Genomic DNA, 17,956 nt, shown 5'->3' with positions numbered 1-17,956 from the left:
GCATTGTACTTTGTGGTTGTAAAGTAGGAGAAGGAGCATGTATCCTTTCATCAGAGTCTGTTTTTTGTGGTATTCAAACACCAGCCCCTTTCGTACTTAATATGAGCGTGTTATTTGTAGATACTCTTTAAAGTCTTGATGTGGCACAAGGTTTAGCAGACTGAACAAGAGTGGACATTATGTTGAAGTGTGCTATTATGTATAAAAATGTTTATAAATAGAAAGCAAATCAAATTGTCTCCACCAGCATATAATTTTCTTGTTTAAACGATAGCCTTGAGTCCAAGAATAACAAGGGAGGCTACTCTTCAAATAACATATCTGCTGCGAACTGTATGGGATATGTGGAAAGCGACAGAAGCATGCAGTTTGGTAGCATATGGCATGCAAACTGGTATTTCAGTACTAGTTTTCTTCCTCAAATTACTAGTAGAGGACATGAGCGATGCTAAAGGCAATTGAAACTGAGAGAGCAACGTGTTCAGCACAGGCAGTGTAACTGAGACCCTGTCCCATAACCACATATTAGAGCTTGGTGAAAAGCTCTCTGACTTTGTTTTATTAGATAAGCCAAGAAGAAACATCATTAGACTGCTTTATGTACAGTATGACTACACTATACATGCATTGAGACAGTCGCGATGGCATTAAAACTACTTTTAGTGACATCATTTACTGTCATGGCCTCCATAAAACGAAATGGCTTAGAGACATTAGAACACAACAGTGCAGTGGCAGGTAACCACATAAAAGTTTCAGATGATTTTAGTGTTTTTTCCAATGCTTCTTGGCCTTTGTGTCCACTATGATAATAAGCCCTACTGTGATTCATTCTGTTAAATCACTCAAATGGCAGCATGTCCTGCTGTAATTCGTCTATTTCGTTTATGTAGTCTAAGCAGGTTCCAGTACGTTTGCTAAGTTATGTCGTTATTGTATGCTTAGATGACTCATATTTCCAGTGGATATTTGTTCTTGTCAGTCAGCTGGTTGTAAGTGAGCATTTTTCCTGCTTTTTCTGTTTAACTTTCACAGGCTCACTGTGGCACGTTATGAGTTCACAGCGTCAGAGGCCAAGTGGAAATGAAATCTGTTTCCTTACTATTAATGCCTGCCAGTCTTGTATATTCAGGAGCTGATTAATTATCATCAAGTGCCAAAATACCGATTCACCAGTTTTGTTATTGTGTTAAGAATCATAGCTCACATTGTGTTGTTTATGAAAGTTTTTTAGCCTTTTTAATGCAGTTTAATGAGGATCACAAGCCCATTGGACTGGCAATGATAAAAGTTTTAAAGTGTTAAAGTGAGGTTCTGTGGAAGGTTTGTTTAGTCTTATGCTTTTTACAGTACATGTATGTACTGTAATTAGCCATCAGTTTTCATAATACTTCAAAAGGAATGTCATTTTGTAAGCTCTCCTTTGTGTTAAGATCCTTAACTGTTTTTACTTTCAGAATTCCTAATTGTATTAATCCACAGTGAAATTGGCATATACTGTGTGTGTGACAATTCATATGTTTCTAGTTTTATGTCATTTCCTGTCATTTTAATATTTTTGCCTTTTTGAATGAAGTGTAACATTTTGCGGGCAGTTCATACTGTATTGACTCATACATTTGCATTCAGAATAACTTTGCTGGAGAAAATAGGTTCTGAAAGGAGCTGTCATTCACAAAAATGATTCCAGGATGTTATGCATTTAAGGGGTTCTGGTTCATACAATACTAAGATGTCTCCTCTTCTGTATCTCTGCTTCTTGTTTCCCTCCAATATCTTTCAGGATCAGTTTTGGTATAGTGCCAGTTATGAATCATGCCTTGTTGTAATGAATTACATTTTACAGCATTACAGTATCAATACTTATCTGTCTTAACCCAGACTTTTGTTTGCTGATTTGTCACAGAATTATAGCTTCTGTCACTAATAGTCAATTGGCATGAGACATATGTAGGGTTTCAAATACAAATTAAAATAGAATGTACTGGATAAGTATAGGAGTTTTAGAAAAGTACAATATTTAAAAATTCAATTCAAGCTAGTGTAGTTGTCCCAAATGGCCTCCTCTTATTTGTAAAGTTTCTTATGTTCTTATTGTATGTTATGCTGAAATGCATGGGTAAATCTTTGTGAAAGAAACTTGAACACAAATCCAGCTCCCTGTACAGTATATTGGACAAACAAGCATAAGTACAGACAAGATTATAAACTAAAAGAAGCCATTCAGCACATATACAGTCGCTTGTTTATGTTCTAATTGCTAACGGATACAAAGGTCTCAAGCAGCATTTTTCCTGATGTAAGCAAGGATATTGACTTCAGTGTTATACTGTAGATGGCTTGTTCTGGGAGCCTTTAACTGTTCTTCATCAAGTGCATCCTGTTCCCAGTCTTAATCCCAGTTTCTGTAATTGAATTAGTAATCATGTAATGGGCACTTAAATAGTAAGTGATCCTTCAGGGTAGTCACTCAAAGACAGAGCCTAGAACACTCTGTTGTGCTCTGAGAAACATCCACGTTAAAAGTAGCACATTCACTTTAAATATTTGGACCTTGTAAATAATCTAATGGAAACATGGAAGACCTGTTCTTATTCTCATCATTATGAAGCTTTAGAAAACTCATGAGAAGGGTGTGGAAAGGTGCAGCAAACTGAATAAGGTATGTGCTTTGGGCTCAGCAGTCCTTAAATAAATGGAGCTCTAAAAGAAAGCGTTCAGCCCAATGAGCAGGTTTAATAGCATGTGTTTCATACCTTCAGTGAGAGTGTAGTAGATATTTTAGCTTTTTTTTTTTTCAAAAGTGCAAAGCTGGATAATCTGCTTACTCGTCAAGGCTAAAGTACATTGAATGCATTTGACAGTTTCCATAGCTGTTATTGTCAGAATATGCATTGTTTTATGGGCAATTTCATGTTTGGTCAGGAATTTTGTGTAATTGTTGCTGTGGTTCAAAGTAAAGTTAATAAATTCTTTTTTTGTAAGTTTTATTATATTCACTTTTACATATTATGAAACTACAATCTCTTGCAAACGAATTCAGATCCTGTCTATAATATCCAATTTTGTGAAATTACAAAATGATGGGTATTCTCTTTTAAAGTTAGTTTTTTTTCAAAACTTGAGTGCTCAAAGCTGAAGGCTTCTGTGGGTAAAATAATTTGTAGTAACTATCACCAAAAAAACTAAAGAGAAAAAAACTGTGTGTTGGCAGCAATTTTATCTGCATGTTTGTTTACAGTAGGTTGGTGTCTACCAACTTTGCACACTGGCTTGATGCAATTTTTGCCCATTCTTCTTGGAAGATGTGATCAAGCTCTCTCAAGTTGCTTGGGAATCGACTATGGATAGCAGCTATCAAGTCTTTCCGCAGATTCTCAATAGGATTCAAGTCAAGACTTTGACTGGGACAATCAAGGACATAAACGTAAAGTATTTATTCTGAAGCTACTCCACTGTAGCTTTGGTTTTGTGCTAGGATCATTATGCTAGTGAAAGGTGACTTTTGGTCCTAGTTTGATCTCTGAAAGAAATAGTAGTATCTGAGTGCCTTCCACTTCTAAGTAATCGACATCACCACGCTCAAAGAGGTATTAATGGTCTTTAATGGTTTTATGCCTTTCTCCTGATCTGTGGCTTTATATATCTTTATTCCTGGGTTGTTTTGAAAGTTGTTTGGTCTTCATGGTTGAATCTTTATTTGAAATTCACTACCTGACTAAGGAACCAACTATTATACACAACCAATTATACACAACAAACTAATTGTTTGGCTCATTAAGTTAATTCTGTGCATCCACATTAATTGAGATTTATCACTGCAAAGGATTTGAACACTTATGCAATCACAGGTCTTACATTTTTCTGTCATATTACCTATTTACTTCATTGCTACTTCAAAGTGTGATGACTTAAAATTTTAAAGCAACAAAATGTAAAAACTTCCCATTGAAAGAGTCTGAATGCTTTCGTAAGTCACTCTATTTGTATGATTTCCTGATCTACTGTTCCTGATCTCATGCTTTCTAGTGTTTCTCTCATTTTGAAAAGCAATCACACTCTGAAGATGCATTTCTAATGTTTGTCCAAATGCTTTGAAACAGGGTGTTAGTAATCCCTTCAAATGTGATAATGATGCCATTAAATCGACAAATGTCTTTTAAATGTCTTTTTGAGCACTGTGAAATGAACGACGGCCGTCTGTAGAATGCATTCATGTCATTAGGGTGAAAATGTATTGATTTATAGCTAGTTTAGGTGGTGAAACATTTGTGTGCACAATTTGTGTGCTTTTGTGGAATTTTTACTTCCTTTTAAATGTTTCCATCAAACTAAATAGTGGAATCGTTACAAGGGATACATTTGTTGCACAAATTGTAAAGCATTTTGACAGTATTTGTAATCTTGTTGATCTGCCTGAAGGGAGATTGTGATCTGTTTACAGGATCACAATCTGTCTAATTATAGAATTAGTAGTGCAACTCGGAAATCGCTCTTGCACTACTGATTTTGGACAGAAGACAAGGGTTGATCCTCACTGATAAATCTACGTGATAATGTAGATGAGACATTTAATACCATCCTTGAACATTTCTAAATAGTTTGTGCTACATTATTACGCCATGAAGTTATGGAATTATATTTCCATCTCAATCTGGATACTATTTCTTTGCCGAACAGGGTGTTTTGTTTATTGTTGAAATGAAACTGCTTTGTCGGTGTGTCCTTAGTATGTCTGGTGCCATTTTTCCCTCTGCGTTTATGATGTGCATTTTATACATTTGTGACGTACGTTTTGTATTGTTTAGGGAAAAAAAAGAAAATTGTACTGAGATGATTGAAAGTCTTAATGTCCTTATGTGACTGAGGTGTCCCTGCCCAGGGGATGGGGCCAGCAGTTCTTCGCTTTTCCTGTTTGGAGCCTCAAGGCTAGCTTGCCACACCAAAGGGCGGAGTGATGTCCATTTACAACTGCATTCTATGGCAGCTATGGTTGCCCTTTAATATTCAAATTAAAGCAAAAAAAAAACACATGGAACTCATGTGAGATTTGGTCATTGTAGCAAGTTCATTGATTCTGTTAGGTCAGGAATGGCCAAGTGTGCCGCAGGAAGCCGGTGCCTACCAGGCAAGCAACGAGCCCAAGGCAGGGTACACCCTGGACTGGACGCCAGTCCATGGCAGGGTAAGTGCAAGCCAATCGTACATGGGGACAATTTGGAGGCCAAGGGGGGAAATTTGGCCGGGACACCTACTCTTATTGAGAAATGCCTGGGGATCTTTAATGACCACTGAGAGTCAGGACCTCAGTTTAACGTCTCTTCAGATTAAATTACTTGAACGAATGACTTGAAACCATGCTGGCCTGTTGCTCCAGGGTTGACCACTTCTGTACCATTTCATCAGAGGTGTTAAAAATGCAACAAGTGTTGGTGGTGTTGATACTCACATTTTTTGGTGTTTTTGATGCCTCTCACTGTATATACACATGTAAATGTTTGATTGAGGTTATTTCTGACAAGACAGATAGAAAGAATAGAGCTTTATGAGATGGTAATTGACAAAAGTAATACAGTACAGGTATATAAACTTTGAGTGTGTGATCAAGCTCCTTATTCTTCATTACCTGAAGATTTATATTGGTAAATTCAGCTTTCAGCTTTGTCTTTTGATGGATCTACTAAAATAAATGTGAATAATATATATTTTTTGCACCTCACCTTACATGTGATCTCAAACTAAAGGCATTTTTCTTTAAAATGCAGAAAACTGTTCATGAGACACTGTTTAGGAAGATCGGTGACTATACAGTACCTGTGGAAACAAATCTGTAGAATGAAGATTTCAAGAAACATTTTCTTATACCTGAAAATATACCTGTGATATAGTTTGTTTTTCTTTTTCTTTGCACCAATATAGGAAACAAGACTGCACTCATTTTTTTTAGTGAAAACATAAAACAGGTACTTGTGCCAAATAACTTGCATACTGTACAGTACATGCAGCAGAGATAAATATTGTAAGTTGCTTGTGGGTATTTTGGAAACCTAATTTGTTTTAATTTACTTTTATAGCAACTTTTATAGTTTTGTAAATTTGTACACTAGGATAACCTTTGAACAAAAATAATTATAAACGCTGGTCATCCATTTGGAAAACAGAATTGAGTAATAAGCATTAATAATAGCCATTGAAGGTACAGTAAAACTGGTTTCAGTTCACCAGGTGCACACTTTAAATGTGAGGTTTTACTTTCGAAACCCTGATTTAGAAATTTAGTTTTACTTAATAGGTTCACATTGCTGGTGTTGGACAGTAATATAGGACAAGAAAATACACATGGATGGATCTCTAGTATTTCAAGAATTGTCATATCACAACTACAACGGATTGTTTTAAGCACATTTGTTGGGTGTATCTATATTAGTTATGATAACCATAATTTTACCTAGTACTGGCTAGTTTAAGGGACTAATGCATTTTTCAGGCTACTTACAAAAAATGCACATGTTGTCTGCTGTGAAGATGGATATAAGTTTAAGTTTCTGCCTTTTGATTCTGTATATGTGTCTTTATTTGACTGGAGATTTTTAATAGCACTGCTATAACTTGCAGTGATGAGGCTGAAGGTGAAAAAAAATAGGATTCAGGAAGGGACAGTTCTAGTTCATTGAAATGTATCTTTCAGTGCTTGCATAGCTGTGGTTTCAGTTTCACGGAATTGTTCAGTTTCACATGTGGACACCAATTATGGGCAAGGGTGTGTCAGCAGGTTTCTGATTAGACAGAGCAGCTACAGTACGTGGTGCTCTGGTGTGTCACAGAACCACCTTGAGCCTTGCTGTAGCGAGACAACCGCTGCTACAGGAACGTGAGGTTTGGTCTCGCAATGCCGAGAAGTATAAAATGCAGTTAGCGTTCATTACAAGTCAGAGAACAGCCAGAAAGTAAGATATGAACCTGACACCTGCATTTGCCAAGAGTCTTAAGGGGAAGTGAAGGAATAACAGGGCCTTTGAGAAATGATTTGCAATAGGTTTGCCATTAAAATTGCACATAGAGTTCAGTACCTTCCTCTGAAGTAGGAAAACATGCAGTAAGAAGCAAATAAGTATGAGGCCATAATTGTAAGGATGCGTTTTTTTACATATGGGTACAAAACTAAATTTCAAAGTAATTATTCTGGATTATGTGGAATAAGCAGATTTGATTTTTTTTAAAACATTTTTAAAGCGACTCAATTTTGATCCATAAACAGTATTTCTATTCTTCTTCGTGATACTTCTCATACAAATGAACGATCAGAATCACAGTGCCGCAGCAGGTCACGCCCAGGGCCTGTGGGTCTGGGCAGCACGACGACGCTGTCAGTCGTGGCTGAAGATCTAGGTTGCCTGCAGGTAGGCAGGTACTGTATAAATCAGGTGCTGGCACATTCTCTCCAGAGGTTTTTTAGTTTCACAGGCGGGCTCGCTTACTGGGGGGAGGAGGGATGATATTTCCCCGCCGTGTTGCTTTGTCTGCGTACACGGCAGGGCTCCGCCCTGGTAAAGTGAGTTCCCCTTAGGTTCCAGGTCTTTGACTGCAGCGACGCGAGAGCCCACAGAGGCCTGAGCAGTCCTACCCTCCCTGTCATGAAAACAAATCTATTTTTGGCAGGTGGGATCAGTAGGAAAAGTCCCAGGCTCTGCATTGTTTCCATCTCACAGCAGCATATCACCAAATTAGTCACTCGATTTTCCTAGACATTAGACATTGCCTAGACATTATGTAATACTAATATTGTTAAACGAAGTGTCAGTATGACTGAGTGAGGGTAGTTTTTACAATCCAGCGCTACCCAGCGTATTTGTCCTGCGGGAATACCATAAGGCCGCTTCTAAGCTGATTGCAGGGCACAGGGTGATGAGACACCCAAGTTCACAAAGCAGTGCTGATGAAACCGACACGATTTCTTAAATTCTCTTAGCCATTGTAGAAGAACAATGTCCTCAGCAGTAAAAACAAGCAGAAACTGTGAATAACATGCAAACCCCCCCCTTTAATTTCACACAGTAGGTTCAGTAAGCAAATAGTTTTAGATTTTCACTTTATTTTGCGTAAAAGAGTGCATTAAGGCCTGAATTCAATCCAAATTATGAGCCACTTACCTGATAGTCACGGGCTAGAGATCTGATGTTTGGTGGTAAAGGAGCCTGTGCCTATCAAACAGCAGACATTAAGTACTTTGTGTTACTTAGGTGGTTTTGATTTTATACAGTCTTAATTGTGCAACTTTTTTTCAGGTTTGCTTTCCAGCCATATATGTCTAATACTTCAACAGTATTTATTGCCTACATATATTGAAAATCAGGGAGGCAGTGGTTTTGTCAGTGTTTAGACTTAAAATGCCACAGGCAATATTTTGTTTCTGACACGTTGTAGTAAAGCTTCGCCTAAGCAGAATGAAAAACAAATATCCCCTTGGTTACATTGTTAGTCTTGGACTAGCCCAGAGGCAGAACGAATACATGCTCTCTGGCTGGTTGAGGTGATTGTGGGAATTAATTCACTGCTGTTTTTTTCAGTGCTGTTTGTAGATGAAACAGTGGTCTTAAATAGGATGGATCTTCATGGGTCTGCAGTGTTGTAAGCAGGTAAGACTCGTCACAACTGAAGCAAAGCCAAAGAGCTGCTATAGAGAGGAAATAGTTTCTGACTTGAATCTGAAATTGAATGTTTTGCTAAATCTGACTGGCACAGTTTCTGGTATTCTCTGGAAAGCTGGAAGTTATACAGTAGATGATGCTAGTAGCAGGTGCCATTAAGTGAGCCTGTTCTTACTTCTTCCTGTTTTTTGATTTGTGCATGAAGACTTAAAATGCTCTCCAAAAGCAGGAACCCAAAGAGAATTCCAAATGGTCTTTCACAGGTTTTATTATTGAAAAATGTGAATTTTACTGGGCTCTAGCTATCTGTTGTAGTTTAGTAACTAAAGATTTTGTGGTTATGTTTTAACTGAATAAGGCTAAAATTAATCATTGTAACTCATGCATAATCCTGTGCAAACATCAGTGCAAATGACATTACAGATGTGGAGTTATTCATAAAAGTTCACAACAAGACATAATCTCAGCAGAAAGCTAGGAGCAGAATTCCAGATAGGGAGAACTGAGGTGAAAATGATAATAGACACTTTTAAGGACTTGAGAGCTGACAAGGACTTTCTGCAGATGTAGCTCAGTAACACTGGTTCCCGTATGTTGATATGTTATTTTTGTGCATGTTGCTTCATCAAATTTTGTAAAATTGATGAAGGAGTGTTTTTAACCTAATTAAAGTAAAGCTTTACTATTTTTTTTATTTATTTCCTCTGGGGGTATTTAAGTGTATTCCTTTAGAAAGTAGTTGTGCGGGTATTGGTGTAGCTGCAAATCTAGGAGCAATTCTGGTGGGAGGTTTCTAATGGTTTAAGTGAATCAAATTGGACTGTTATTTTAGAGTTTTATTTTAACATGTGTAAGGGATTGGTGACAGGGGTCTTGGTACCACCAGAGACAGAAGAAACAATTCACCTCCAATGCCTAATTTATTTTATTAGAGGATGAGAGAGAGCCTGAGATCACAGCAGTTTACTGGTGTGATCGATTTTAAAAAGGGAACAAGCGACACTCAGTGAGCTCAGGGGTGTCTGTCAGCCTCCTGTTCTCTCACGTGCAGAAATACAGTACATTTATAATTTCACATGAGAAGCAAGCTATGTTTGCCATCCTCTGTGGGTGGTCCAATTGGAATGCATATCCACAAACAAGGTGCAGTATGAGGCACGTTTTATGTGGTCTTGTTTTAGAATTAACTAATTTCTTTTTGGAAAGACAGATTGGCCTATGACCTGGGGGATGTCTGCTTCGTTTCATGTCCGCTCAGAGAGCGACAAATAGCTTTTCAGTCAGAAATACTGTGCAGTGGGTTAGGTTAACTTATTTGGTTTGCAGTCAAAATACAAGTAAGAAGGATAAATGCAAGTGGATTTTGCTTTCCATTCCACACCTTTCTTATCAGCTCTGCAAACTTCACCTCAAACTGATTTTTAAGATACACAAGTAGGTTGCGTTTTTTCAGCCACCTGGTAAGTCCCTTTCCATCTGGTGCACAGAAGTTGATAAAATATGTGAACCAGTGTCACATAAAAGGCCTAGAGTGTTTAATGTGCCGTTGGCCTCTTGAGGTATTTAAGAATTGTATAGATTGGAAGCCTTAGCAACAAGGTGTATCTTGAAGACTTGTGTGTGAATTCACATTTTCGCTTTTTACCCTGGTTGTGCATGTTCCAAGGTTTGTTTGATCATTTGAATGCTGGTTTTCCTACAAGGACATTTAGAAAGGAGAATAGATGATGGGTGACAGGAGTTTGTGGGAGGAGGGAGTGTTAGTCTCACATTTGCATGGCTCTGGATGATACACTACCTGCCTTTCCGAGTATTTAAAGTACACTATTACTTACAGTAACAACAACACACTCAGACCAGAGGCCCTAGTGGCAAGTCCCTTTTGATCAGTTTAGTGAAAAGAAACAATTTAATCAGTTTATTCTTCCTGTCTCCTTCCCAGAAATGGAAGAGCTACAGTATATACAGTACCACATGCATGCTCTAGGAAATCGAACTGATGAAAGCAGTTTGCCTATCACAAATGTATCTCATTAGTAATCAGGAGCCTCAAACATCAAACCGACCTCATTCATCTTTGTAAAACTTTCCTCTTCCAGCTATAGTATTTTTGCAATAAAGCTGGTTTAAGCCATGTCGCATGTTGCACCAGAATCATTTGCTTGCATAGTGTGGCTTGAGGAACTGAAACCTCTTTCTTTAAATAGCATCTTTGTTGGAGGGTTTTAAACCTTAGGCAGTTTGTTGAAGTCTCCAGAAATTGAAAACTGAATCTTCCTTCTGCGGTTACAAGCAGGCCAAGATAAAAAATATGAGGTTTCTGAAACAGAAGACAGTGACTTTTCAGGTTATGACAAGATCATATCAACGAGAAAACAGCACACATGACATACTTAAGAATTTTTTAATGAACAAAATACACAGCCCTCACCTTGGCTGTGACATTATTGTTTTGTGATACTTCCTGAAATGCATACCCAGAAATCGGCGTGCCCACGTTCACTGTATTGAGGAGGAAACTTCACTAACTCAGTATTGATTGCAGAATGTTTTAAAGCACAAACACAGGCTGTTATAAAATCACAAGACCTCAGTCACACTGCATAGTGAGTTATGTGAATTGTCCATCTTGCCACAGCTATAGTTTTCTTTCTTGTTTTGTTAAGTTGTATGATCATGTCCTGTAATCTCAATCAGTTCTGTTTTGTCTAAGTGTGAATGCATTTTTTAAATGTTCCATTTTCACTTTGTTGCAAAAATCAGCTTACATTTCAGATCCAGCCATGTACTGAACGAAGGTAGTGTGGCATACTGTATATGGATGACTATTTTGCACTGTATTACATTGTACGTTGTATTCCATAAAAAAAGTGTCATTACACACACCTCCGTGAACTATAATTCAGAAAAAAAAGAAAAATTTAGATAAAATAATAAGTCAGTCTTCAATTCCAGAACATGGAGGTACTGACAAAAATTCTCTTATCCTAATATTGTTGTTCTGACTACCTGACAGAACCTCTGGGTTTTGTGGGGAAATGATGGCTTTAAATCTTGACTATTTTCTGGCACATGAAGGCTATACAGTAAGTACATTACACGGATATTACCTGGTATGAAAACTCCTGCTGCACCCCAATGAATGTGCTTGGTCTTTTTCAAAATACTGCAGAGAAGCCATACCCTTTATGTTGACCACAATGACTCCTCTTTCAGGTAATTGAGCATGTTTTGTAGAATGAATTAGGGACTTTGAATGAGGGATTTTGAAACAGGCTATTAATGAGCTTTTGAGCTTGATGGTATTTCTGCTTTCACCATTATCAATGAAAGTTTTTAATCACTGAAAAAAAACAGGTTTTAGGTGCACTGCTCTCCATAACCTACAGTACCCCTTTCTCTAGAGTTTATGTGAGTTTTCTCTACATGGTAAATTAAAAATTGAATTTGGAGCTCGTTCAGTTTACAAATTAAGTGATTAAAAATAATTTTCAGGTTTTAATTAAAGAGTTTACATTCTGTACCTCAGGCATTCCGGGCTATTTAGATATCTACATTTTAGACTTTGAGAGTGGTTAAATCTTGTTTTTTTACTGTGATCAGTGCAATGTAATATCCGAAGGTTTTACAAAGTTAAGTGCAAAAGAATTTTAAAAGATTTTCAGTAAATTGCAAAGATATTATTAAGTGTTGAATTGTTTTTTGAAAAATGGTTGTCTGATGCTGAAACAGTATCCACCCATGAACATGGCAGTTACCTTATTCTTTAATAGCAGAATTTGGATAATATGCTCCTTTTTCAGTACACAAAATGTTATCCACTTCTTTAGCCAACATTGTTTTTTTAAGGATGGAAACAAAAAGGAACGTACTATATATATGCTCTATTTATGAAAGGAAATTTGCATGCAGCATACAAGTTATTTTCTTCCTGTTTTTTTTTTCCATTTTATTTTATAGTCCTCTTTGTTTTGTATTGAACATCTCCTAAGCACAGGCTGAAGCGTTTCATAACGGGGTTTATAAAGGTTAACGGAGTAAAACATACCCTGAGGACTTCTAATACATCTAATACACTTGCACAAACATTTGTTTGCATTTCTTCCACCTTTAATGTTTTGAATTTTGATTGTTTTAACTTAATTTTGTCTGCATTTTCTTGTGTTGTGCTGCATAGGCCTTGTTGTTTGGTTACATACATCCCCACACCTCTACCTTGGTTTTTGTCGTTGAAGTTGTGCTCTTCTTCAAGGCCTTAATAACGATCATGATTTCCTTAAGCAATGCTGGTATATGGTACAGTACCTTTCACTTTTGTTGCCAGAATGTTTCCTGCTGACCCCTGGATAGTTTTCCTCATCGTGTGATCGGCCTAGATGTTGTGTGCTACCTCTCATCTGAGTCATGGATGATGTTTAAAAAGAGCCTTATAGTCTTCTGTCAGGGGATCAGAGTAGTTTTTACCTTAGTGAGCTAGAGCCCGGTATAATCAAGTATTTTCAGCCTCCAGACTTTGTCAAGGACTGGTTTTTGGAGGGTGAATATCTTTCTTGCTCCAGGTCTGCTGCACTTTCAATCGTTTGAAGTCTATTCAATAACTGATCCATATCTCAGATGTGAATAGCACAGCCTTGCTCACAGGAAGAGAGACTTAAAAATAGGAATGGAGAGGACAGTTTTATTGTACATCACTGAGGCTTGTGGTCTCCTGTGGAAGTTTCTTTTCCCACAAGGAAAGTGGATAGATCTCTAGGGCAAGATCAAATTCACAAGGAAGTAGGCTATTTTTGATTTAACTCCTGGAACACAGTTTTATCATTATCATTGCTAGCTGTGAGGTGGTATAAATGTTTGTGCTCCATTTCCTCTTTCATATTGTTCTTCATCTCTTTAGTGTTTTCAGAAAGAGTTTTGTGCTTTAATGGAAAACTGGCAGTGACATACAGTATGCAGAAATCAGGCCATGTCTACTTTTCTTGAAGCAGTTCTGATATGCAGTATATATACTGTATATTCAGGAATATTAAGTTCTGAGAGACATGTTTATTGTGCAGCAGTTAAAATATAACATTTATAAAGCAGTTTATATGTAGTTTCCCAAAACTTTGGATGTTACGCTAATCAACTTTGGTTCTGTAGAACACATTTTTTGTCATTTTTTTTTAGTTTTCAGTGGAAAGTAATGGACTACTTAAAGTGTTCTGCTCCCTTGATCCAGTGGACTGATTTGGAGGGAGAGATCACTTGGGATCTCTCCTAATTTTAGAAGAGCTGACCAAACTGTTGCACTGATGAATGCTAGGTGGAGGCTAGGATTAGATCTTCATGTGGAGACCCGCTAAGAGTTTATTTTTCATGTTTTGTCCTATTAGGTTTTGCCCTAGGTTTAGTTTTTTTCTTTTGCATTTTTCTTTTAGCTTAGATAAGGAAACATACTGTATGTTCTTCACACATCCCAAATTAAAAACTTGATGATGTGTACATAGTTCATTTGTTTGAACCTAATCCCATTTAAAGCCCCATTCATATAATTAGTGATGATGCACAAAATAATACTGATAGTGTTTTGCGCTTATGCCCTTCTTTGATACCAGCCTTAAAAGTAGAATTATTATTAAAGAATCCACAACCATTCTGTAGGTGACCTGAAAATCTCAGGATGGTTTCAGTTCTTCTTTGCCTTCTTTGCAAGACAAACACGTTCTATCTGCATACCTAATGTCAGACTTTTAAAATAACAAAAGAAGATACTGTTGGGAAGATTAATTAGGACTACAGTATGTATTTGAACAAAAAGATGCTGTTAAAATACATACATTTTATTAAAGTGATGCAGAGCAAGGAACCTGTTAGACCAATAACCTTGTTAGTCAGAATTGTGTTATTTATTTTATTCTGATAAAAGATGTTCAGTAAGCCTTGCAACTTTTTATGTTTTGAATGCACAGGAGAGCTTTGAAGGGAAGTTAAAAGTTACAGTATAATACACAGCATGCTATTTTTTAAAAAGGATTGCACAGGTATAAACACAAAATAAGAAGAATAACTTTTTTACATCATATTCTATTCTTCAGGATTTACAACAAGGGTTTAGAAAGTTCTGTTCATCATTGATTTGTTGCAGTACTTCACTGATCCTTTCACTAATTGTGATCTGTCTTATTTTCAGGGCCACGGCTGTAGTTTTCAGTGTCTGTGGGGAGCATGTCTTTTTTTCCTGTGGAAAAGTAGGCAGTATTACATGACCCTCAGCTGTCATTCCAAAAGCCTTTTACACTCCACATCTTATCGACGTTTGAAAGCAGAGAGTAAAAAGTTGGAATTTCCTGCCTTAAAGGATAAACTCAATCCTCTTCTCTAACACCGTAGCTCACACCTTGCAGTATACTGTATATATGGCATCTCCACAGCTTCTTCGTGAAGGGGATTCGGTGAACACTCACTTGGATTTACAAGTGGAAGAGGAACATACCGAGCTGTCCAATGGCTGTCCAAGGACTAACCTCATGTCAGCGTCATGTGACGGCAGCAGCAGTGGTCACCACAAACAGAGCGCTTTGCCCAACAGCCTGAGGAAGGGCATCCGAAAGCGACAGGACTACATTAAGATATCTGTGCCGGAATCTAAGAACCGCCTGCCCCTGGAATGGTGGAAAACGGGCATTGCATTTGTGTATGCGTGCTTCAACTTGGTCTTGACCACGGTCATGATAACAGTGGTGCACGAGAGAGTTCCTGACAAGGACAACAGTCCTCCCTTGCCCGATAAGTTTTTTGACTACGTGGATCGCGTCCAGTGGGCCTTCTCTGTAACGGAGATCAATGGCATGGTTCTCGTGGGACTGTGGTTCGTCCAGTGGCTTTTCCTCCGATATAAGTAAGTGAGACTTGCCTTTGCACCTCCTGTGTTCCCAGCTAAAGGGAGCAGTGCACAGGATTTGTCTGCCAGACCGCGTGCTCATTCTGAACAACGAGCTCAGATGTCTTAGCCAGGAATCTTTGAGAAAATAATGCTAAGAGAACAAGACATAAACTGAATAATTTGGCTCCATCCATCCACACACAGGCAAAAATACACACACACACTCACACCAGGGCTTAGGAGCCAGTTAACTTACTGGTATATCTTTGGATTGAGGGAGAAAACTGGAGCACCCAGAGGAAACTCACACAAGCATGGGGAGAGCTAAGGCCATGTAGACAGCACCCCAGGAATTGAACCCAGGGCCCCAGTGCTGTGAGGCAGCAATGCTAACCACTGTACTATGCTGCCATTTATTTTACTCAGTTGTCTTTATACTGTGTGAATTAGAACAACTGTGCACATATAGTAAACTTTGTATGTTGCTCTTGGATTCTTCCATGAAAATGAGAGGAGAACACTTGTTTTCCCATTGAGAGGAAGTGAAATGTCTTATGCTAACCGTAATTAATTTACACTGAACCATGTTTTTGTTCAATTATATTGCCACATAATTTTGACTTTTACATAGTAAGTTATCGTGCATTATGATAACCTCTGGTGAAACTAACCTGCCTACAATATAGGAATATTTGTGCTAATTACCGCTTTGATATGTTTTGTCTTTCATAAAGTATTGATCTTTTTACAGAGTGGAGGTAAATACTATTATTCTTTTGTAATGCACAAGTGTCAACTGCTGTACATGAAATAAAAATCTGCTGTTCTTGATCCTAAAATCTTTTAGTAATTTAAATAACAGCAGCGTTGCTACAAAATACATTTGTATTTAGAATTAAAAATACTTAATATTTGTATTAGAATGCAAAAAGTGTGATTCACATTTGTTTAAGGTGCCTTAATTAGATTGCTTTTCATTTAATAATGATAAAGTGGTAATATATTAATACCATTTTGTGTTTTCGTGATTGTGGTGAGGCGGTGTGTTGGTGTTTGTTACCTCCGAAAGACAAATCCTTGGATAAAGCTTCTACTTCGAAACACACGGACGCACAAAGCCCAGAAAAATGAATAAGGCTAATCCGTTTTTTTTTTTAAAACAACAACTGCGTCATTAGTAATTCTGGCATTTAGTTGGGTTTTATGTGTTACACGACGCTGTGAGAATAGGAAAATAGGAGCAAAAAAAGTGGACGTCATTGCAGTACACTGGGAGAGGTGTTAATAGCACAGAAGGTTGCTCTCACAGCCACCCCCTGCAAATGTTCTCTACCAGAGTGTTGTTCATTCCTGCCTGCTCTGTCCTTGCATCCCATGGCGTCCCATGCCATGTGCAAAAAAGCTATGTACAGTAGGCCTGACACCACTGTACGTGGGCTTGTTTTCCATCCACTTGCATGGCAACAGACCTTGCTTGGAAATTTGTTTTCATTTGCTTAAAATTAAAGAGTGCAGAAGGGGTTAAAGAATGAGCCCCACCAGCATGCACTAACATGCCAAGGCTTGTTCAACCAAACGTTGAGCTAGTTAGCTGGTTCTTGCATATTGAATCACCAGTTCAATGCGGGAGTCAAAGTTTTCATCTTTATTTATGTATTGGCCTACGGTTTCACAAACGGCTAAGATCTCCACAGTGAAAATTTTCTTCATGCACACACAAAGCCTCCAAGAGGTAGGAGTCATTATAGTAGTCCTCTGGTTCACCTCAGGTCTCAGTAGTACTGTATATTTAATGTCTGATAAGAAATTGTTTTTGAAGTTAACCTTGATGTTTACCGAGAGGCTTGAAACTTGAGGGTTATGAATCCTCTCTTCTCCATAGAAAACAGGTGTTTTCGTACTCTACTAATTCACAGTATGTTGGTGTATTTTCCAGGGCTATTGCCGGAAGAAGGTTTTTCTTTTTGGTGGGAACTCTGTACCTGTACCGATGCATTACTATGTATATAACAACATTACCTGTACCAGGCATGCACATGAACTGTGCCCCAAAGGTGAGTGAGAAGAATGTACATTGGATTTTAGATCTCACCCTCTCGATCAATGAACGAGATATCAATGTTGGCTGCCGGTGTGTTTTCGTGAACTGTAATTACCTTCATTAACAAATCTTGACTTGTCATAATTCAAGAATTTTACACTTCCCACTTCAATGTTGCGCTCATGGAAAAATCGATTTAGGATGAAAAAAGGGAATTTCTTCCTGTACTGTTTTTCCTACCATGAAAGATAGGCTTAGATATTTTTTTTATATACAATAAAATAAGGACTCAGGTGTAAAATAATTATCTTGTTTGATGATTACAACACAAGCACTCTGCTGAAAAAACAGCTACAATTTTAAACCTAAAATACAACTTTATTAGGAGTGTTAAAGATACATGTT

At 37.7% G+C, this 17,956-nt stretch overlaps 1 protein-coding gene across 2 annotated transcripts in view; it reads left to right on the top strand.

Annotated features, from left to right (window-relative positions):
* The window catches only part of sgms2a (sphingomyelin synthase 2a), a 39,016-nt gene that overhangs the window by 10,366 nt on the left and 10,694 nt on the right, over positions 1-17,956 (top strand). Inside the window, exons 1-3 of one of the 2 annotated variants that reach the window (XM_069191405.1) lie at positions 8,563-8,636; positions 14,818-15,525; positions 17,447-17,564. In XM_069191405.1, coding sequence (XP_069047506.1) covers positions 15,044-15,525; positions 17,447-17,564 — 600 coding nt within the window. In that variant the 5' untranslated portion in view covers positions 8,563-8,636; positions 14,818-15,043. Of the gene's footprint in view, positions 1-8,562; positions 8,637-14,817; positions 15,526-17,446; positions 17,565-17,956 lie in introns of those variants that run through there. The other variant, XM_006630013.3, reaches the window with a different exon arrangement.

This window comes from Lepisosteus oculatus, chromosome 1 (assembly GCF_040954835.1).
Source record: "Lepisosteus oculatus isolate fLepOcu1 chromosome 1, fLepOcu1.hap2, whole genome shotgun sequence".
NCBI classification, from domain to species: Eukaryota; Metazoa; Chordata; class Actinopteri; order Semionotiformes; family Lepisosteidae; genus Lepisosteus; species Lepisosteus oculatus.
Note: the sequence above shows the minus strand (reverse complement) of the source record. Positions and strands in the feature narration are given on the sequence as shown.